We start from the raw sequence: 23,196 nt of genomic DNA, 5'->3' as shown, positions 1-23,196 counted from the left end.
CTTAGCTATAATGTTTTGTGCTATACGTGGGCCACAGCACAAATAGTATCTCAAAACACCACTATGTTTAATGGTTGGTGGTATGGATTAAAGAGCGGAGTGGTCTAGATGTGGTCCCCCGGCCTTCTTTTGCCCACCCCTGACACAGACACAACATTTTTGATATTATCACGCACGCAACGATATACTATGCCTGGGCGAGTTGTTGGAATATGATAACTTAATAGCATAATTTCCCAAGTCATTTTGAACTTACTGTCACAAAATCAATAGAAAATATGTGCTTGCTAAAAATGTTGTTTTTTCTTTGTGTTTCAAAAAGTGTTGGTTATCGAGGTTATGGTAATCCACAAAGGTTGAATCGAGGCAACTGGACTTGTTGTTTGTTTAATTTATTGTTTTCCGTAAAAATTACTTAAGCAATTAATACGATGTGGCTAACTTTATAGCGTGGTGAAATATTGCACGATAGCATGACGGTGATTCAGTGTGATTGTGAGGCTTCCTCGTGACAGCATGTCATACTGTATGTTGTGTGCTTTTGTGTCTGTGTGGTGTCTGCAGGAGAGTTCGGCTCTGTGATGGAGGGCCAGCTCACGCAGGAGGACTCTGTTCTCAGAGTTGCCGTCAAGACCATGAAGAGTGAGTGGAGAAACAAGTGGGACACATTAATGTACAGTAATCCACCACAAGCCATCTGCGAATAGTTGATAAATGGTGAAGTGGAACCTCTTGACAGATGTTTGTATGTCGGCGTCCCCCATTTTTTGCATCTATCTATCTATCTATCTATAAATCTATAAATTTTTCACTCTTTTTTATATTTAGCCATTTGCTAAAATCATTTACGTTCATTAATTTCCACATTAATGTACAGCAACCCATATTGACAGAAAAGAAACGTAATTGTTGAAATTTTTGCAGATTTATTCAAAAAGAAAAACTGCAATATCACACAGCCATAAGTATTCAGAACCTTCGCTCAGTATTTAGTAGAAGCACCCTTTTGAGCTAATAGTTGTTGGAAGGTGAACCTGAGGTCCTGAGCACTCTGGAGAAGGTTTTTGTCCAGGATATCCCTGTACTTGGCCACCTTCATCTTTCCAGTCGCCCCATCCCTGCAGCTAAAAAACAAACCCACAGCATGATGCTGCCACCACCATGCTTCACTGTTGGAACTGTATTGGACAGGTGATGAGCAGTGCCTCGTTTTCTCCACACATACCGCTTAGAATTAAGGCCAAAAAGGTTTATCTTGGTCAGACGAGAATCTTATTTCTCACCATCATGGAGTCCATCAGGTGTTTTTTTAGCAAACTCCATGCGGGCTTTCATGTGCCTTAGACTGAGGAGAGGCTTTGGTCAGGCCAATTTGCCATAGAGCCCCGACTGGTGGAGGGCTGCAGTGATGGTTGACTTTCTACAACTTTCTCCCGACTGCATCTCTGGTGCTCAGCCGCAGTGATCTTTGAGTTCTTCTTTACCTCTCTCACCAATGCTCTTCTCCCCCGATTGCCTAGTTTGGCCGGACGGCCAGCTCTACGAAGGGTTCTGGTCGTCCCAAACGTCTTCCATTTCAGGATTATGGAGGCCACTGTGCTCTTAAGAAGCTTAAGTGCAGCAGAAATGTTTTTGTAACCTTGGCCAGATCTGTGCCTTGCCACAATTCTCTCTCTGAGCTCTTCAGGCAGTTCCTTTGACCTCATGATTCTCATTTGCTCTGACATGCACTGTGAGCTGTAAGGTCTTAAGTCCAATCAGTATAATAAAACACAGCTGGACTCCAGTGAAGGTGTAGAACAATCTCAAGGATGATCAGAAGAAACGGACAGCACCCGAGTTGAATATGTGAGTGTCACAGCAAAGGGTCTGAATACTTGTGGCTGTGTGACTGAAATATCACACATTTTTCTTTTTTAATAAATCAGCAAAAATTTCAACAGTTAAACAACATGGGGTGAATTAATTTATATGATTTTAACAAATGGCTGCAATGTAACAAAGAGTGAAAAATTTAAGGGTGTCTGAAAACTTTACATGTTTTTTTGGTTCATAGTTTGTAGTAGAGTTTAAACTATTAATATAGGCGATTATGAACATGTTTGGTGGTTGTGTCATTTACTTGTGGCTTTTCGCTATTTAGTGTAGTTTGAAAACACAAAACTTACAATTGAACGAGGTCAATAAGTGCTCTTTTCTTCACTCCCTTTCCTCCCAGTCGCCATCTGCACGCGTTCGGAAATGGAGGACTTCCTGCGGGAGGCCACCTGCATGAAGGAGTTTGACCACGCCAACGTCATGAGGCTGCTCGGTGAGACGCCGCCTCGTTTGCGCGTCAACAGATAAGATCGCTCGTACTGCCGTCTCGTGAGTTTCTTACGATTTGGTTGGATAAAAATTAAGAAGGGGAGGGTTTAAGGCAAGGAAATTGGAGTTAGTATTATTGATATTATTTTTTCATCCATCAATTTTCTATACTGCTTAACCTTGTTTTTCAATTAATAAAACCATAACAATAATAAACCACATTTACTTTACAGTATAATATGATTTATGAGCGATTATTTTGTTTTTTGTTTACTATATGTACAGTGTCTTTATTTTTCTATTAATAAGTATACTCTTTACATTTTTGTTAATAAAAACTAAAAAAAATTAAATAATTCTTAACAGAAATTCTAAAATATATTAATCATGGAAAAAAACAATGATTTTGTATTTTTATATTTTTAAAATTGCATAATAATATACAATGTATTTCAATATAAAAGGTCGCTGCTCTCAATATGCTTCATTACAACTCAGCTTCTGACACTGTTTGCCATAGTGAAGTTTTTTGTTCGTCATTCATTTAAAAAAAAAAAAAAAAAAAAAAAAGTGCAGCAAACAGAAGCAAAAAAATTTTTTGTTATAGTTTTGGCCTTAGTTCCGAATTTCACAGCATGTTCGTCATGGACGAACATGGCTGAAGGCAGGGACTGTTGAAATGTTTTGATTGTTGATGCGCCTGCCTTGTCTCGCTCCACACAGGCGTGTGTCTGCAGACGGTGGAGAGCGAAGGCTTCCCCTCGCCCGTAGTCATCCTGCCCTACATGAAACATGGTGACCTGCACACTTACCTGCTCTACTCACGGCTGGGAGACTGTCCCGTGGTGAGTGACGGGACAATTTCAAAGTTCGTTCCGATGCATCGGATCCACACCGAACTCACCAACACGTGCAATTTGCACAAAGGTGTGATTGTTTTTTTTGGTTTCTGTTCAGAGATCTGTTGTTGTCACCTGAAGTTCTACCATCCTGCACCCATTGCTATTTAGCTCTTTAAACTTTAAACAAATTATTTTTTAGTTTAGTTTTAATTTTGGCACTGCAGGAAAGAAAGCTTTGTTTTACATCCCATGAGATTACTATCACATTAGCTGATGTGTCACTCTTCATCAGAGTGCTAGTGAAGTCATTTGCCGAGATACGCCTCTGACTCATGGCGCAAGATGAGAATTTTAAAAAGTTAAGACACAATAAATGCTGCAGAAACAGACATAAGCTCTATTAGCATTCAAATTATTGCAACAATTTATGGAATTAGATGTTTAACTTAGATAAAATAGCATTTTAAAAACTTAACAATGTTGCCCTGGCTTAGTCATTTTTGTTTGCTTGACTGTGTTATGGTGTATCCAGGTGGCCAATTCGCACACACCAGAAGGTGATAAACAATTTGTTGTATTATTTAGATTCTATTTATGTTATTCTATTTATTTTATTCTATATTTCATATTTGTTGGAATTTTTAGCTAAATAAAAAATAAAAAAAACATGTATGTCAGGCAGACAACAGAGTCATCCATCCATTTTCTTCACCGCTTCTCCTCACTAGGGTGTGCTGGAGCCTATCCCAGCTATCATCGGGCAGGAGGCGGGGTACACCCTGAACTGGTTGCCAGCCAATCGCAGGGAAAATTTAAACAAACAACCAATTGCACTCACATTCACACCTACGGGCAATTTAGAGTCTTCAATCAACCTACCATGCATGTTTTTGGGATGTGGGAGGAAACTGGAGTGCCCGGAGAAACCCCACGCAGGCACGAGGAGAACAAGTAAACTCCACACAGGCGGGGCCGGGATTTGAACCCCGGTCCTCAGAACTGTTGAGGCAGATGGTCTAACCAGTCTTCCACTGTGCCGAGTCCACTGTGCCGCCTACAACAGAGTCATGTTAAAAAAAAAACATGGCTCTGATGACACCTTTTGCCTTTTGTCTCTGTGGTGTGGCGCAGTACCTCCCGTCCCAGATGTTGGTGCGCTTCATGACAGACATCGCCCGTGGAATGGAATATCTCAGCAACAAGAACTTCATCCACAGAGACCTTGCTGCGCGCAACTGCATGTACGCACGTGATCTGCTTCCTCTTTTCACTTTGCGTCTGAGGTCACCATTGGCCAGCAGCGTTTATTCATCAAATTTCTTTCATGCTGGTCCTCATTGGGGTCACAGGTGAGCTTAACCCAGTTGACTTTTCACAAGTGAAGCAGGGTGCCACCGTGGACTGGTCGCCAGCCAATCACAGGACAGATTTTGACAACCAACCCCACACTCATTCATTTAGAGCAAGGGTGTCCAAAATACGGTCCGGGAGCAAGTTTAATGAATATTTTTTACATGATTTTTAAAATTTAAATTGTTTCAAGGTTATTGCAGTATTATTTAAAAAATTAAGTTGAATGTTACAAGGTATCACACTTATTTTAAATATTTTTAATGGTAAAAATTAAAAGAAATTTTGTCATATGATTTTTGAATTGAAAATTGTAAAAACAAATTACAATTGTCAGTCTTATTTTTATTTTTAAAATTAAGTAGTATGTTTTTATTCAAAATATTTGTCATCAAAAATGTTTAATGAAATTTTGTCACATGATTTTTAAATTGAAAATTATATATATATATATATATATATATATATATATAAAGCATATCTCGGTATTTGTATTTTAAAAATTAAGCTGAATGTTTCAAGATGTCACGCAGATTTTATCTATTGACAAAATGTGGATATCACAATTACTATACTAACTACTGCTTTGTCACCAATAGCACCAAGCTGAGATTTAGATTTGTTTTGGGTTTGTTAAGATATGTTTAACTTCTTGCCTATATTAATAATTTAAACCACAGGTGGCAAACTCAAGGTCTAGGGGCCACATCCGGCCCACCACATCATTTTGTGGCCCGCAAAAAAGCAAATAATTTGCATCAACTTCCATGATTCTTGCTAAAATGTCTACCAAAAATTTTTATTCATCATTTATAATAAATAATAATAAACATTGAGATATTACAAGGATTGTTTTGTTACCAAACCTCTTTTTACAGTAACTTGAATTGAAGAAATTGTGTTGAATAAACTCTTATCCTTTTCATTGACTTCTTATTTTAAAACTATCCATCATTCCAAACTCCATCAATTTGTTGTGTATATCTGATACTATGATGACGTGATGAAACATTTACTGTAAATGGTTTCACAGTCATAACGGCCTTCTGGGGGAAACCGTATCTGAAATGTGGCCCGCGACATAAATGAGTTTAAAATCCTTTGAATCATAAATATACCAATTTGATCGCACAACAATTTCAATATAATTCCAAACTCATCTTACAATATTATCCAGAAAAATAAATTTCCCCAAAAATGTGGTGAAGACTGTCCATACCTTCCACTAACAACCCAGGTTAATCTTAGCTCCTCCCCGATAAGAAGATTTCAGTCTCTCCCGCTGGGCCCTGTTAAACTGCAGAATGACATCCCTGCAGGCAGACCGAACGCACATACCAGTGTGGAGACTCCCATGAAGAAAAACTGGTTTTAAACTTAAAAAGTAAAAAAAAAAAAAAAAAGACAACAGGACAGAATAAAAAAACTGAAGGGCAATACGAAATACAATAAAATAGGATTTAAAAAAATCCTAGATAAATGAATGAGTAATAAATAATAAACACATGTCGAAATAAATAATTAAGGAATCCATAAAAGTTAAACCAAACGGGTCTTGCGCCTGCTTTTAAAAACATCAACAGTTTCTGCGGTCCTGATGCCCTCTGGCAGGTGGGGGCCATCGTGGCCTCTCCATAAGGTTTTGTTTTAGCCGGAATAAAAGGCCAGAAGACCTCAGGACCCAGGAGTGTTGATAAGTGACAATATTCTTCCTTTGCACCAATTCCAACTTTCATATTAGCCATCTTGTGGACTCTTCAAGCGTTCAAGAAAGAGAACAGATTTTCAGCAAACACAGAAAAATACATGACTTTGTGACTAGCAAACGTAAAAACCTCCTATATGGTGTGTTCCAGGCTGAATGAGAACATGAATGTGTGCGTGGCCGACTTCGGCCTTTCCAAGAAGATCTACAACGGCGACTACTACCGGCAAGGACGCATCTCAAAGATGCCTGTCAAGTGGATCGCCATTGAGAGCTTGGCCGACCGAGTCTACACCACCAAGAGCGACGTGGTCAGCTCCGCTCACACACTTCCAGCACATTGTTCTCAGGCGCTTTGTTAAAACGTTCCGTCTTTTTCTTGTTCTTGTCGCTCAGTGGTCGTTTGGCGTCACCATGTGGGAGATCGCCACCAGGGGCCAGACGCCGTACCCCGGGGTGGAAAACAGTGAGATCTATGATTATTTGAGGCAGGGAAACCGTCTCAAGCAGCCTCCAGACTGTCTGGACAACATGTGAGTACTAGTTTGCAAACACACAATGTAGAAAATCATTTTTTTCAAGTTAGCCTGGCAATTTTCAGCCTTCAGAAGTAGTAGTAGAGCTGTAATAAAGCCTGGCAATGCCATAATGCAGGGACAGGGGTGTGAAGTAACACCTGACACTCATTTCTCCCACTCTCTTGTGTTGAAAGCAATTGTCACAACTAGTTTGAGTAATTTCAAGGAAATTTTTGTTGAAATTTTCATGTCTGTACTCAGGATGCACTGATACCACTGGTATCATGTAGCGGTATCGATACTACAGTATTGGTACTCGTAAAATTTGTCCAATACTGTACGCACCAATGCCAAATCAACAGCTTCCAGGTGTGTGTGGAGATAGCCTTGTTGCATGACCTGATGAAGCACGCTCGAATGAAAGGCAAAACGTCTTTGAAGACAAGCAAAACAGTACAGTCTCGATCTATTCAATGCCCTGAGAAGGACACCAAAAAAGGCTAAAACAAATACATGAAACAATTGATTGGACAAGTCTTTGTTAAGTCCACTGATGATTTGAAATCTGAAGTTTTGTGCAACTTAATAGAAAGACGTGTCCAAAAAGTTTTGGCAAGATTCTAGATTGTACGAACTTGTGGCCCCTCTGGAGTAGATCAACTCCCTTGTCATTATGGGGGAAATCATTTTTTATAGGGGTCTATTTTCTTGAACGGTGTAAATCCGGTGTGGTGGGTGGCGCAACTGTGCGCCCAGGGGCGGTGACACTAGTGTTGGTCATTTTGAGTGCAGGCCGGCGGATCTGAGGGTGAATGAACTGTGGACTGGGCTTTGTTTACAGCCGACTTAATTCGCCGCCAATCAAAGCGGCTACTCTCGTTCCCTTTAAGTGTGGTGCAATGACTGTCTTGATGTAGATGCGTAATCACAGCGATCTGTGCGTGAGTGGAGCATTGTCACTGCTCCGGCGTGCCAACAGAGAATCTGTGTGGATATACACAATGAGCTGGTGATAAATGTCAGTGGAGCTTGGTATCTGTCTATCGGTGCCCTGATCAAGTTCACCAAACTCACATTAGACAAGCGGTCTACCCTGCACTAGGCGTGGTCTGAGCAGGCCTAAGTTTAGATAAACTTTCTGCCACCAAATTGTCACTCTGCCAGGCGCATCTCAAAGGACACTCTCTCTCCTGGGCTGGAACTCGCAACTTGATGCAGATCAGTCTGTCAAATTGGACGGAAACCAGGATCCGCCGGCATTTGCGCCCAGCCGCAGATGTGCTGTCTCCAAAAATAGAGGCCATGATGATGACAGTGCGAACGTGTCCTGAGGAAAATGTTGAAATTCATTCATTCGTCTTCTGTTCCACTTATCCTCACAAAGGTTGTGGGCGTGCTGGAGCCTATCCCAGCTATCTTTGGGCGAGAGGCGGGGTACACCCTTAACCGGTCGCCAGCCAATCGCAGGGCACATATAAACAAACGAACCATTCACACTCAACATTCACACCTACGGGCAATTTAGAGTCCTCAATTAACCTTCCACGCATGTTTTTGGGATGTGGGAGGAAACCGGAGTGCCCGGAGAAAACCCACGCAGGCACGGCACGGGGAGAACATGCAAACTCCACACAGGCGGGGCCGGGGATTGAACCCCGGTCCTCAGAACTGTGAGGCAGATGTGCTAACCAGTCGTCCACTGTGCCGCAAAAATGTTGAAATGATCAAATAAAATAATGATCATTCTTCCTCTTCCTCAGCTACGCTCTGATGTTCTCCTGCTGGCTGCTGAGTCCCAAAGATCGTCCGTCCTTCGAGTCGCTTCGCTGCGAGCTGGAAAAGGCCCTCGACGACCTGCCCGACACTCAGGACCCGGACGAGATTCTTTACGTCAACATGGAGGATTCTTCCATGGAACTGGGAGCCGTCGGTGGCTGCGACCCCAACGGGAGGTCCTCCCCTCTGGGCCTGAAGGGTCTGGAGTTGACCACGGTGGAGGTGCACCCACCCAACCGCTACGTGCTGTGTCCCCAGCACGAGAGCAGCCGAGTCCTGGCCGACTCCCTGGAGAGTCTGGACATGCCCGTGTCGTCTTCGGCCGCCACGCTGCCTCTGCGCTATTTCCGACATTCCACGCCCGATGTCACCCAGGCGCACACGCCCGACATCACGCGGGCGTCCACGCCTGCCACGGAGCTGCTGGATGAGCGTGAGGTGACCCATAAGGTTCCCTGGCAGTGATGGGCACAATTGGACCACACGGAATCTAACCTTCTTATTATTTTGTGTGCCTTTTCGAGCACAGTTTGTACACACACCTGAAGGCATTCCATATATTCCCCAATGAAAAGCATGTATCTTCATTTTATTTTTATCCAAAACACAGCAAAAACAAGTAACTCACAAAATTTGGAAAAGACATCCCAACATCTACATCTTGCCATGTCTTTTCCATTGTAGTCCATCGTAATTTGTGGTTCTCCTTATAATAATAATTTGTGGTTCTCCTTATAATATAATAAATTTAGCATTTTGCACAACCCCCCCCCCCCCCCACACACACACACACCTGAAGGCATTTTAGGATACACCATTGAAAAGGATGTACAGTGTTACCTCGTTTTTCGCGGTTAATGGGGACCAGAACCCCCCGCGAAGTAGGATTTGCCCCCCCCCTTCCCCCCACCCTCCCTAGGAATTTTCGTGGATGTGTATGTGGGTACCAGAATGTTTAAAATATGTAAACAGTTTTTATACTTTACATATTTGAGAAAAAGATTACCACAGTACACGTATTTACTTAAATCTTTAATTATAAAACCTTATACAGTAATTAACTTTTACTTTGTCCTGATCATATTAGTGTCCAAACTCACTGTCTTTTCCCTGCAATCAGCAATCCACAATGCCATTGCAGCTTCCATTTTCACAATTCTCTTATTACGTGGAGTTACCACACGTTTCGCTTCCGTATTGAAGGTTATTGAAGCAGTTTTGCGGAGGTTTGCTTCCTCTTTCTTGATGTAGCGCGCTGTAAATTCATTCACGAACACAACACTAAGATACAGTATGCGAGAGAGTCAACAGCGTGGACGAGACTGGCGAGACACAGCAAGGGAAGATGCTGGGTGAGGCCGCGATGATGCGCAGCCAATCAGCTCACGGGATAAATCCACTCGTGCTCTCATTGGTCGATGTCGCACCGGGATCCAATCATGCGCCTTGTATGAGTGCCCGTACAGTACAGGCATGTACAAAGCCTGTGAGTCAACTCATCTCTTGTTTGGCATGCAGGGGAAACGTGAAGCGCGAAGTGGCGAGGGAACACTGTATCTCCCAAAATGTTGATTTTTATCCAAAACACAAGACATGCCAAGATGTAGTGGTTGTCCAGCCTAAAGCATGCTTCTTCTTAATGGTTTTTGGTTTTATCCAAAATGCAAAAAAAAAAACAAGTAACTACAAAAACACAGAAATTCCAGGGCAACAAAAATAATGAAAAGATGTATTTTCATTGTCCAGCCTAAAGCATGGTTAGTGTTTGTTTCTATCCAAAACCCAACAAAAACATAACTACCAAAACTGCTAGTGCACATGCGTACGATGGCATTCCAATGTGGTCACTCTGCAATGAAAAGCATCTATGTCCATTTTGTGTTTGTTTATCAGAAACAAAAACAAAATCTCAAATTTGGAGATTACATTTTTTTCCAAAAATTATTATGAAGAACATGCTTTTTCATTGGACAGTGACAAAAATTAAGCAAAACTTTTTTTTCTCTGTCATGCTCTCTTTATTTCCCTAAAAGTGGCACATTTTCACAGTGGGTAATTTTGGCACGTGAATGTGAAGAGGCCGGTCGTCACGGCAACTCCTCCAGGCGAGGAAACACCCTCACTGATGATATTTGTTGTCTTGAGGGTGCATCTCGTCCAAAAGTCTCAAAATGGGGAAATAACACTGCCAGGACTCTCGGTCAGCCTGCGGCCCTTTAAACCTTCGCTCCATACAGGTGCCAAACAGTCCGAGGTCCCAATATTCCAAGGTGGACTTTAAAAAAAAAAGCACATTGACTTTCTTTTGTACGCTGACGATTTTCTACTTTTCCAACTTTGCACTAATGTCCTTTTTTATATCAACGTGTATGTTTGTCTGTCGCGTGTATATTTTTGTTTCATTTTACTTTGTTTGTGAAATCCATGTGACGGACGAGACCTTTCTCTTCTTTCTATCCATTTACTATTTTTCGAGCCACGTCTGTTACGAGCAGCTGAAAACCCGTCACCAGCTGGCATCATGAATGCACGTACCTGACATTATATACCGGATGATGTGCTGTACACAGTATATTGTATTGGTCATACAGTACTTCCTTATTTTCTTGGATTGACTGTGGAAATGAGCATAATTCCATCCAGTATGTCCATGTACTAGTCCGCTCTTTGTCCGCACTAGTAAGATAATGCAGCGCATTAGTAGAACGACTGTCTTACCAGTAAAAACATTTCCCACCACTAGTACCGCTTTTGGCCAACTAATCTGACTTCATAAGAGCCATCTTTTTCCAATATCCTTAATTCTAGCACAAGGTCCATGTACTAGTACGTTATTTGTCCTCACAGGTAGGACAACTACAGTACATGTTACCAGTGAGGCAAAACTGCTCCAGTCCATAACTGCGTGCTACTAGTACTGATAGAAAGTCTAAAATTCTAATAGTTAACATCAAAGGCTTCACTAGTAGAACTCTCTTGCAGATGTCAACTTGCGGCCAGTTTTGCCTCATAGATGTCCCATTAGTACGCCAAATTTGTCCTACTAGTCTGCTGAAATGTCATAAAGTAGAGGAAGGCGCTAGTGGAAAAATGTTACGAGTAAGAAGTCATTTTACTAGTGCGCTGAATTGTCTTACTATTGAGGACAAAGACAGATCTTAAGATGGACAGCAAGCATATTGAAAAAAATGGCTTTGCACAACTAGCACGAGGTACAGTACATGAAAAGGTACTAATGGGCGCTCCTGAGGTGGAATGTAATCGTTTTGGAAGTGGTCCTCTGCATTGTTGTCTTTACGAGCGCAGTTGAATGGAGACGTTCACGTCATAAGTTGGATTTCCGAAGTGCCTTCACGAGCCAGTATGATGCCTCCCATCCACACGTTGACTGAAAACAATGACCTTTATTCGTCATGGTTTGCTTAAATTATCTCCAGTATTTTGTACAAAGAAAAATAAAGCAATTTGTGTTATGCTGGTTGACATGGTGATATCACGCGCATGCGGTGTTGGCGCAAACCGGGTGTGCTTTCAGAAGTGGATGTAGGAGATCTGCACGTCGCCCGCCACCTCCAGCTTGTCGATGTCGTTGACGGCACACGTGCGGTGAGTGAAATCGAACAGCGGCTGCCCGTTGATGAACACCTTGAAGCGGTCGCTGCCGCAGCGGATCGACAGCTTGAGATAAAGGTGAAGCAAAAGAAAAAAGAAAAAAAACAACTAGTCAGGTTATTCTGATTAAGCAAGCAAATGACCTAAAGCAGTGATTCACAACCACTGTTGCATGAAATGAGACTATTTCACATCCCCAAAAATTGTAATACAAATGTTACTTCATTTATGCCAGTGTCGTATAGTGACAGGCAGAACAATTACATTCTCTTCCACTAGATGGCAGAAGGTACAAGTCATGGCTTCTACCAAGTATACGAGCTTTGTGTCAACTGAACAGTAAATTGTTGTCATTCTTTCAGTAAATAGCCCCCACATATCATTTTACAAATTTGCCTATTTGCTGTTTTTTTTTTTTTTTGTGCTCAGACCAAAGCCCTATCTAATATGTGCTTTGGCAATTTTGGTAGCAAGGAATCGTGTTTAAGTGAGCGTAGTCGCTAGTCAGGCCATAGTCTTGTCTAATATACTGCAAGAAAAAGCGCATCTTGTGGCAGCTATAGAATGTGAGAAAACTTTTTGGGTGGGCGTCAATTACTGGTGCATTTTCACAGTCCCGATCCCCTGCAAATAGCGTGATGCCGCTGCATACTGGTAACATTTGTATTTGGTGGCGCACAGTGAGATTTTTCTCATGTAAAATATGTCCCTTGGCTCAATAAAGGTTGGGAAACACTGGCCTAAAGAAGAGGTTCTCAAACACTTTTTTTGTTTTGTTTTTCCTAATAAGGACGCCCTTATAATTGTAACACCAATTGAAAAAATATATATCATGTGTTCCCCTAAATAAAAGGAATGTGGAAAAAAGTAATCTTTACAAGAACAAATTTGTCAGTATAAAGAGCCATCATTTTATGAAAAAAAAAAGTTTTATTTTTCCCAAGATAAAGCCGTAATATTATGATAATAAAGTCAAAGTTTAAAAGGGAAGTAATTTGTATTTTTTAAATAAAAAAAAATACAACTTTATTCCCATAATATGATGATTTTATATTCTGGAAAAGACACATTTATTCACTGAGAAATAGCACTACATAGTTGAACAGATACACCTTTTGTTTTTGACAAAAATGATCCTTATTCCATCTGTCATCCGCCTTTTGTTCTTTACTCTTAAAAAAAAAAAAAAAGATTTCATTCATGCTAGGATGTCAGATTTTTGTGGTGATGTCACAACCATAAAGACTCGATACTCACATCGAAGTACTGGCCCTCCTCGAAGGGGCTGGCGCCGAGCTGGCGTTCCTCTTGCCCCCAGCGGCCGCCGATCATGCTGTTACGCACCACCACGCCGTCCCTCGCGCGCGGGTTGATGTGGAAGGCGATGTCACCAGATCTGCTCGCCAGGAAGTTGATGCTGAACCTAAAACACACAAAGCAAATTTGTGAGCACTGATGCTACAAAGCGAGGGAGACGCAGCCCGAATACCGGGCCTTGGCATCCCTTCGTTTTCTATCGCGTGCGGCCCCCAAACCATTATTTTACAAATAAAACATGATTTGAACACTAGTTGACTATCAACTATCATTGTTGTCTGACAGGTGGATACACAGGTTTATTGTACCTTCTGCCATCTAGTGGAAAAGCATTTCGTTCTTCTGTCCGTCACTATACACTGCTGGCATAGATAGACGAACAAAAATACATTTCCAATCAAACTCGATTCATCAATTACTTTTCATACAATGAAAGGCAACTGAGTTGCTTGACGTAGTTCAAATGAGCTCACGCGACACACTTATGAGCAGCGGCGCACCGGTCGGGAATCAGCGAATTCAATCCAAAATGAAGCGGTACCTGCTCGCCTGGTAGGGCACCGTGCCTCTGATGACGACGGTCCTCTTGGGGAACATTCCTCCTGGGATCACGCCCGAGTACGGGATCGGCTGCGAGGGCGGATCATTACATGAAGACATGATGGCCGGCAAAGAAACTGCACACACTACATATACTGTACGTATACATACGGATTTATTTACACACGTACGTCACATACGTATTATACATACATATTATACCTATTTATTTGGATACTTGAATGATGATTCTTAGCCTTAGCTGAATGATTGTTTGTCACAGTTCTGAGGACCGGGGTTCAAATCCCGGCCCCGCCTGTGTGGAGTTTGCATGTTCTCCCCGTGCCTGCGTGGTTTTCTCCGGGGACTCCGGTTTCCTCCCACATCCCAAAAACATGCATGAATTGGACACTCTAAATTGCCCGTTGGTGTGAATGTGAGTGCGAATGGTTGTTTGTTTCGATGTGCCCTGCGATTGGCTGGCGACCAGTTCAGGGTGTACCCTGCCCGAAGATAGCTGGGATAGGCTCCAGCAGCCCGCGACCTTAGTGAGGAGATGCGGTAAAGGAAGATGAATGAATAATCCTCAAATGGTAGTATTAGGACACCAACAGGAAATACAAAAATAAGACAACATGTTGGCGTTTGTCTGTTGTCCATTTGTCACCCCAAACGTGTTCTTCCACACCAAACTCATCCAAACAGGCCTTCACGGACCTTCCTTTGTGCAAAGGGGAACAGAAAAACTTCCCCAAGCTGTTCCTGCAATTTTGAGAAGTATGCAATTGTCCAAAATGTCTTGATAAAATGAAGAATTGAGCTTAACGACTCCAGTCCGACTCTTGACTGATGAATTAATTCATAGTGCCCCAATACTTATATAATAATAACGACTGTCATTCAAACGACACTGTACAATCAAACAATAAAATCAAGCTAAAAACAAAACAAAACTAAACGAAAAAACAAGGAACATCAATGGAAACAATTGGTACTACAGGACTACTTTTGTCCATTATAAGTACTTACAGGGTTGTAGATTGGCAGTCCGCCCATACCCTGCAATAAGATTAACATATTTAACATATGTGAGACTATATATATATATATATATATATATATATATATATATATATATATATATATATATATATATATATATATATATATATAAGGTGAAATGAGTGTCCACACCGGCAGGCTTGATCCTGGGAATCCACCCTGACAGAAAAAATTCAGAATTCAGTGTGTTGGTGAACCTAATGAAGTGGCCAGTGCATGTCGGTACACATACAAATGTCTAGCATTCAAATGATTGAAAAAGTAGTGAAACAGTTGCGTACCCCCATACTGCCCCCCATTCCACCCGGATAGCCACCCTGCTCGAAAGACAACAAAAGAATCGGAATTCATCAGTGATGTCACTTTACAGGTGAATATTTTTCAAATGACTCCCTGATAATCTAATGGCAATTAAATATAGCTGCCATGGTAGTTAGAAAGTTAGAAAGTGGTATAACATACCACATGCAGTTTGAGAACCACTGAACTAAACCAAATTTAGTCTTACCCCTCCACAATCTCCTGGGTATCCACCCTGTGGGTGGGGGGTTTAATGACTCCATTCATTTTAAAAAGTGTTTAAAATGTGTGAAGAATAAATGAAAAATGCTCACTCCACATCCTGGCCTTCCTCCCGTGCCGCCTCCCTGCTGCTGCTGCATGTGGGAAAAGTAGAAAATATGATTTCAAAGACTCATTTTTCTCAGGCGCCCCAACATGACATGAGGAAAAAGGTTTATAGTGTGGCCCCAATATTAGGCACACCATGCGCACAAAATGCCAATGGCCACAAATGAGTATTTCAGGCCCACAAATAAGTTATATTGTGTTCACAAAATACACATTAATAATGTTAATATCATTCTAGACCGCTGGGTAAGCAAATAGAGTGCACCATCTTTCTGAATATTAAGGTTGAGGATGATGTGTATTACAGTTTCTAGAGAAGGTACGCCCTATTTGCATACTCATACATAAAAGTTGTTTGTGGTGAGGATAGTCAAACGGAAATGAGCGCAGGTTATGCTATTTCGTGGCCACAAGTTAGCATTTTGTGCACACGTTATATTTATATTGTGGCCACAATTAAAAAGGTTTTGCCCATGTCATATCTGGGGCTCTGTCTTTTTCTGCCATATTGAAGTCTGACATTAAAGCCACCAAATAAAGAAATGTAACGTACACCCATGCTGCCTCCTGGGTATCCTCCCTGCTGCTGCTCCATATGGGAAAAGTTGAACATTTTTATGAATCATTTTTTTGCACAGCCCCAGACGTGAGATGGGGATTTATTTTTTAAAGTGTGGCCACACTACAGAGATAGCAACAGCTACAGAGATAATGTATTTTGTGCGCACAAAATACTAATTTGTGTCAATGAAGTAAGTGCATTGTGCGCACAAAATACAAATAAATAGTGTTCAAATGATTCCTGGACAGCAGGGTAAGCAAATGGAGTGCACTTTCTGGAGGAAATTGCATATTGCAGTTTCACGTGAAAGTGACCTCCATTTGCTTACCCATACATTGATATTAAACCCACAAGTTAGTATTTTGTACACACGGTATACTTATTTTGTGGCCACATTTTAAAGAGTTTTTTCATGTCTGGGGTTCCATAATTTTCCGTCGTATTAAAGCAAAAGACAATAATGACGCCAAATAACGAAAGGCTGCCTCCTGGGTATCCCCCCCTGCTGCTGCTGCATGTGGGAAAAGGTCAAAGTTTACTTTCAAATAATCCCTTTTCTACGGCGCCCCAAACATGACATAGGGAAAAAAAGAAGTATATTGTGTGCAAAAAAAATACAAATTAAATAATCTTAATATCATTCCTGCAAAATTGGGTCAGCAAATGGAGCGCACCTTCTCTAGAAGCGGTTAACGTCGAGTACGTTGCATACTGCAGTTTCTAGTGAAGGTGCGCTCCATATGATCACGCAGACATCAAAACTGTTTGTGGTAAGAAAATTAAAACAAAATGTTGAATTTGTCCAAAGGTTACATCATATTGTGGCCACAATTAAAAAAAAATTCCAAGTCATGTCTCAGGCTCTGTAATGTTCCGTCATACGTTGAAGTCAAAGACAATAATAACTCCAAGTAAGGAAAGGCGACGCACCCCCATGCTGCCTCCTGGGTATCCTCCCTGCTGCTGCTGCATGTGGGAAAAGTTTCAACTTTAATGTCAGACATTTGAAGCCATATGGCAGACAATAATCGTTAGACACAATCAAGGTTAATGCACCCCCAAAATGTTTTACGCTTTTTGTCATTTTAGAAAAAAACATTCTTTGGACTTACCCCCATTCCGCCACCCTAAAAAAAACACCACAGTCTACGGTTAAATGGTGTTGGCGCTTCCTGAGGTGGGTGACTTCCCAGCAACAAATTCCTATTCGGCTTACCCCGATGACGTTAATCGTCTGGATGGAAACGTCTCCCCCAATCTGCATGCCGCACACTCTCGCCAAAGGGAGGCGATGCTTGAAGGTGTGGAAGTCTTTCCCGTTGATTTTGAACTGCAGAGACAATCGGGAATAGAAGGTCACAAGGTCACGCTGATTCCACGCCGACCGAAGCCGCTCGGACCTGGTAGCCCTGCGCCGAGCACACCGCGACCATCTCGAAGGCCTCGCCCTTGCCGAAGGGCATGTCGCGGATCTTCTCCTCCGCATCCCAGGTGTTATTCTGCCGGCTGTTGAAGACCACCTTGTCCCGGCCGTCGAAGCGCGGGTTGAAGTGGAGGGCGATGTCGCTGGACTCGGACGGTCCGCACAACAGGTTGACGAAGAACCTGACGGAGAGAGGTTGAGCGTGAGCGGGGTGAGCCGAGGATGTCCAAACCTTTGCCACTCAGGGCCGCGTACAGAAAAATGGAAGGAAGAGATGTATTCACTTCATCTTATTATATGAAACATGTTAAAACATCATCCAATATTTTGTAGGTCACTATACAGGAAACAGTTGAATGTATTTCCATCCATCCATCCATTTCCCGAAACCCCTTCTGCTCACTAGGATCGCGGGCCTGCTGGAGCCTATCCCAGCAAGAGAGGCGGGGTACACCCTGAACTGGTCGCCAGCCAACTGCAGGGCACATTTAAACAAACAAACTCTAAATTGCTCATTGGTGTGAATGTGAGTACGGATGGTTGTTTGTTTCTATGTGCCCTGCGATTGGCTGGCAACCAGTTCAGGGTGTACCCCGCCTCCTGCCCGATGACAGCTGGGATAGGCTCCAGCACGCCCACGACCCTAGTGAGGAGAAGCGGCTCAGAAAATGGATGGATGGATGGGCTGCGTCGCGACATTTCGTTCTTCGTAACCCTTTGACGTGGGCCGTGTTTCATCGTATGGTTACAATATGCAGGTGGCTGCATATGACCCCAGGGCCAGCCTTTGGACAGCCCCCACTGTAAGCTAACAGTGAAGGTGGGGCTTCGCGACAAAAAGAGTTTGCTCTGATTGCTAATAGCCACACACACTTTGAGAAAGGAGGGACACGTGATAAAAGCGCCTTTCATTTTCTTCAGTGGAAAGAAAAAGCTGCTGCACCCTGTCCCAGTGTGACGACACAACGCGCTGAACTCGCCTGGTGATATTGTCCGGAACCGAGCCCTGGATGTAGATGGACGCTCCCTCCCTCAGACCTCCATAGATGGGCCCCAGATACGGAATTGTCTGCACGGGATTTAAAATACACAAATAAAATGGAAATGATCCCATTTGACTTCATTTATTTTCTACAACTAATATATTCAGTGAATGCCAAAAGTCTACACACCCCTGTTAAAATGCCAGGTTTTTGTGATAATAAGATTAATCATTTCAAAAGTTTTTCAACAGATGTTTGTGGCCTATGACCTGTGCAACTTATTTGAACCCACTATTAGAGGGTAAGCAAAAATTAACAACTCAGGAAATGAGTTTGCACAAGTGTAAACACTCTCTTTTAACTGGGGATGTGACTGTTCATAATGAATTAAACACATTCACACATGTTAAAGAGAGTCAGCACACACCTGACACCATTTAAAATACCTCTAACCAACTGCAAATAAAGTTCCGTTGTTCTGATCCGCATTTCCTGACATTTTTCAGGGTGAGGCTTTCGAGCAGAGGCCTGAAGGTTTTGTGCTAACAATGACTGGTATTTTGAACTGTTCATAATTCAATCCATCTTGTCTGTGGTCCTATTAAACAACTACTCACAAAACGTTTGGGATATTGTGATTTCAGGTGAAATTTCAGGAGAAATCTAAAATGCACTATAACCCTGACAGGTGAACTGAATTTGGCCTTCTCTAAACTTTAGAATGCATATGTCCAACTGTTGAATGTTTCAGTACTTTTTACATAACTTGCTGTTCTCTAACAAGGAGCTGAATGGCAAAATTTACAACAAGTGTTTGATCCATCCAGGTATTTAAACAGTCCTCTTTATCATTTGACATCAGGTTGGGACTTGGTATTGGTTGGGGTTAGGGTTAGGGTTAGTGACAGAATCAAGTGACTGGAGAGCATAAAAAGGTGATTGGGAAATTCCTGAAAGTTTTTGTCAGTAGTGTCATTTTAAATCACTGAATTGGTGTGACAGTGTACGAGACAATCGAAAGTCAGAGGAGGACGTTTACTTACGGGGCCGTAGACGGGCTGGTAACCAGGAGGAGCGAGGAAGGACATGGCGGAGGTCTTTGAGACGCACTAGCAGGCGGGATCGGGACGTCGATCGCTGCTGGATGTTTTATACCAGGAAGTAGGGAGGGGCAGTGAGCACAGACATGCAGTATTTACTTTAAAGCAGGGCTGGGCAAACTTTTGTGCTCAAGGCCACTTTTTATTTTTAAAAGGGACAGATGGATCAGCTCATTTGTAGATCCAGTTGGGAAAAAAAATCTATTTTCCGTACCGCTTATCCTCACTAGGGTCGCAAGCGAGCTGGAGCCTATCCCAGCTAACTTTGGGCGAGAGGTGGGGTACACCCTGAAGTGGTGAATAGGGAGCGGTGGCTGTGGGCATCCAACTTGGTGGTGTTGGGGGGTTCATGAGGAAACAAAGGTGTCAAACTCATTTATGTCTCCGGTTTCCTCCCATATCTCAAAAACATGCACAGTAGGTTGATTGAAGACTCTAAATTGTCTGTAGGTATGAATGTGAGTGTGAATGTTTCTTTGTTTATATGTGCCATGTAATTGGCTGGCGACCAGTTCAGGGTGTACCCAGCCTCCTGCCCAAAGTTAGCTGAGATAGGCTCCAGCACGCCCGCGACCCTAGTGAAGATAAGCGGTATAGAAAATGAATGGATAAAACTCAAGTGTTCTGTAATATTTGTTGCAATAAATTTGCCTTTTTTGTTGTTGTTTTGTTTTTGTTTACAACATTTGGTCAACCCATGTTTTTGTATCTCATCCAGTTTACACGGGCTGGTGGAAATCCTTAATCAAGTCTGAGTTAATCAAAATGTATTTACTATTTGCATTGATGAATTAACTACTGTGTTCCTGATTGAAGAATGGAGTGGGCCATATATGCTTTGCTATATGTATCCAGTGAGTACGGAAAGTATTCAGAACTCCTTAAATTTTTTTATTTTGCAGCCATTTGCTAAAATCATTTACGTTTTTTTTCCCCTCATTACTGTACACACAGCACCCCATATTGACAGAAAAATGGATTTGTTGACATTTTTGCAGATTTATTAAAAAAGAAAAATTGAAATATCACAGCCATAACCCTTTGCTGTGACGCTCATATATTTAACTCGGGTGTTGTCCATTTCTTCTGATCATCCTTGAGATGGTTCTACACCTTCACCTTCAGCTGTGTTTGATTATACTGATTGGACTTGATTAGGAACGCCACACACCTGTCTATGTAAGACCTTGGAGCTCACAGTGCATGTCAGAGCAAATGAGGTCATGAGGTCAAAGGAACTGCCTGAAGAGTTCAGAGACAGAATTGTGGCAAGGCACAGATCTGTCCAAGGTTACAAAAAAATGTATGCTGCACTTAAGGTTCATAAGAGCACGGTGGCCTCCATAATCCTTAAATGGAAGATGTTTGGGACGATCAGAACCCTTCCAAGACCTGGCTGTCTGGCCGAACTGAGCAATCGGGGGAGAAGAGCCTTGGTGAGAGAGGTAAAGAAGAACCCAAAGATCACTGTGGCTGAGCTCCAGAGATGCAGTTGGGAGATGGGAGAAAGTTCTAGAAAGTCAACCATCACTGCAGCCCTCCACCAGTCGGAGCTTTATGGAAGAGTGGTCCGACGGAAGGCTCTCCTCAGTGCAAGACATATGAAAACCTGCATGGAGTTTGCTAAAAAAACATTTGAAGGACTCCAAGATGGTGCGAAATAAGATTCTCTGGTCTAATGAGACCAAGATAGAACTTTTTGGCCTTAATTCTAAGCGGTATGTGTGGAGAAAACCAGGCACTCCTCAACACCTGTCCAATACAGTCCCAACAGTGAAGCATGGTGGTGGCAGCATCGTGCTGCGGGGGTGTTTTTCAGCTGCAGGGACAGGACGACTGGTTGCAATCGAAGAAAAGATGAATGCGGCCAAGTACAGACAAATCCTGGACAAAAACCTTCTCCAGAGTGCTCAGAACCTCAGACTGGGCTGAAGGTTCACCTTCCAACAGGGCAATGACCCTAAGCACACAGCTAAAATACCGAAGGAGTGGCTTCAGAACAACACCGTGACTGTTCTTGAATAACCCAGCCAGAGGCCTGACTTAAACCCAGTGGAGCATTATCTGCCCACCAACGTTCACCATCCAACCTGACAGAACTGGAGAGGATCTCCGAGGAGGAATGGCAGAGGATCCCCAAATCCAGTTGTGAAAAACTTGTTGCATCATTCCCCAAAACACTCATGGCTGTATTAGCTCAAAAGAGTGCTTCTACTAAATACTAAGCAAAGGGTCTGAATACTTATGGCTGTGTGATATTTCAGTTTTTCTTTTTTAATAAATCTTCAAAAATTTCAACAATTGCATTTTCTTTCTGTCAATATGGGGTGCTGTGTGTATATTAATGAGGAAAAAAATGAATTTAAATGATTTTAGCAAATGGCTGCAATATAACAAAGAGTGAAAAATTTAAGGGGGTCTGAATACTTTCCGTACCCACTGTATATTATGCTATATGTGCTTTAGAGACATGAGATTCTAATTAATCTTTCACCCAGTACAGGAGTGGTTACGTGGAACAAAAGAGTGTTTTTTTGTGTGTATGTGTGTGTGTGTGTGTGTGTGTGTGTGTGTGTGTGTGTGTGCATGCGTTTGTATACGCACAGATGATGTTTTCATGGCCGATAAAGTACAGCAAAATTATGGCTGTAAACGTCATGGTCCTTTCGAGTGCAGGAATTTGGCCCACCCAAGACAAACACAAAAGTCTTATCATCTCTTTGTGCACAATTCCATATTATTTACCTGTAGCTGATTGATTGATTTAGATAAAGACTGCAGAAAACATGAACGCACGACACAGAATCAATTGCAGCAGTCACTTGAGCAGGATTTTAGAGGCAAAAGTACTCACACTTAAGCAGTACAGATACTGTAAAAAAGACTGGTGGTGCTGAAGTAATGATTCAACTCTGTTAAGTAAATTGTTAAAAGTACAGACTAACAGGGACTTAATAATAAAAGAATAAAAACACAAATTGCCATTTATATGCAATGCCTGTTTTGATAACTTGACGCATTGCAAAAAAACATCACAAAATAGTTTTCGTGTATTATTAACTCATGCTATCAAAACAACATACTCCTATTGCTGTGCTAACGTAAAATGACTAACAAAAAATGCTACTTTAGCTAATAACAACTGAAAAATATATATATATATATATATTTTTTTAAATCAGATGTTTTTTTTATGCGAGAAAATTTTGCTTTTTAGGCTGGTACAAGACAGTGCATTTGCCATGCATTGTTCTTGTTGCTGACAACATCAGACAGCTGTCCTCAATAAGGCCGTGGATAGGGAATATCTTTCTTCTCCAAATCTGCTTAGTGAATCTCATCTCAGTCAATCAATTAATCGATCAAAATCTAATCACGGTTGATATTACTTCTGTTTACGTCGTTTTGATGTTGTGTCGTCGTTCAGGTAGATTGAACAAGTACCAATCCATCCATCCATTTTCTGAGC

At 42.0% G+C, this 23,196-nt stretch overlaps 2 protein-coding genes across 2 annotated transcripts in view; one reads left to right on the top strand and one right to left on the bottom strand.

Annotated features, from left to right (window-relative positions):
- LOC133405411 (tyrosine-protein kinase receptor UFO) overlaps window positions 1–11,981 on the top strand; it is a 36,209-nt gene extending 24,228 nt beyond the window's left edge. Inside the window, exons 15-21 of the mRNA XM_061682315.1 lie at window positions 565–642; window positions 2,219–2,311; window positions 3,031–3,152; window positions 4,281–4,390; window positions 6,356–6,515; window positions 6,601–6,737; window positions 8,483–11,981. Coding sequence (XP_061538299.1) covers window positions 565–642; window positions 2,219–2,311; window positions 3,031–3,152; window positions 4,281–4,390; window positions 6,356–6,515; window positions 6,601–6,737; window positions 8,483–8,963 — 1,181 coding nt within the window. The 3' untranslated portion in view covers window positions 8,964–11,981. The remainder of the gene's footprint in view (window positions 1–564; window positions 643–2,218; window positions 2,312–3,030; window positions 3,153–4,280; window positions 4,391–6,355; window positions 6,516–6,600; window positions 6,738–8,482) is intronic.
- On the bottom strand, window positions 11,972–19,715 carry LOC133405410 (galectin-4-like). Its single transcript, XM_061682314.1, has 12 exons — window positions 19,671–19,715; window positions 18,625–18,713; window positions 17,622–17,826; window positions 17,438–17,551; window positions 17,152–17,178; window positions 16,213–16,239; window positions 15,311–15,346; window positions 15,162–15,188; window positions 14,997–15,026; window positions 13,969–14,057; window positions 13,368–13,533; window positions 11,972–12,176 (listed from the first exon to the last, which is right to left on the bottom strand). Exons 1-12 carry the CDS (start codon window positions 19,713–19,715, stop codon window positions 12,030–12,032), a joined length of 1,002 nt encoding a protein of 333 aa, XP_061538298.1. The 3' UTR covers window positions 11,972–12,029.
- Window positions 19,716–23,196: the final 3,481 nt, after the last annotated feature.

This window comes from Phycodurus eques, chromosome 7 (assembly GCF_024500275.1).
Source record: "Phycodurus eques isolate BA_2022a chromosome 7, UOR_Pequ_1.1, whole genome shotgun sequence".
NCBI lineage: Eukaryota > Metazoa > Chordata > Actinopteri > Syngnathiformes > Syngnathidae > Phycodurus > Phycodurus eques.
Note: the sequence above shows the minus strand (reverse complement) of the source record. Positions and strands in the feature narration are given on the sequence as shown.

Coding starts and splice junctions, on each gene's coding strand:
- LOC133405410 (XM_061682314.1), bottom strand. CDS start 19,715: ATGTCCTTCCTCGCTCCTCCTGGTTACCAGCCCGTCTACGGCCCC. Junction 17,827..18,624: donor GTTCCGGACAATATCACCAG/GCGAGTTCAGCG, acceptor TCTCTCCGTCAG/GTTCTTCGTCAACCTGTTGT. Junction 12,177..13,367: donor AGGAGGGCCAGTACTTCGAT/GTGAGTATCGAG, acceptor CTTTATCTCAAG/CTGTCGATCCGCTGCGGCAG.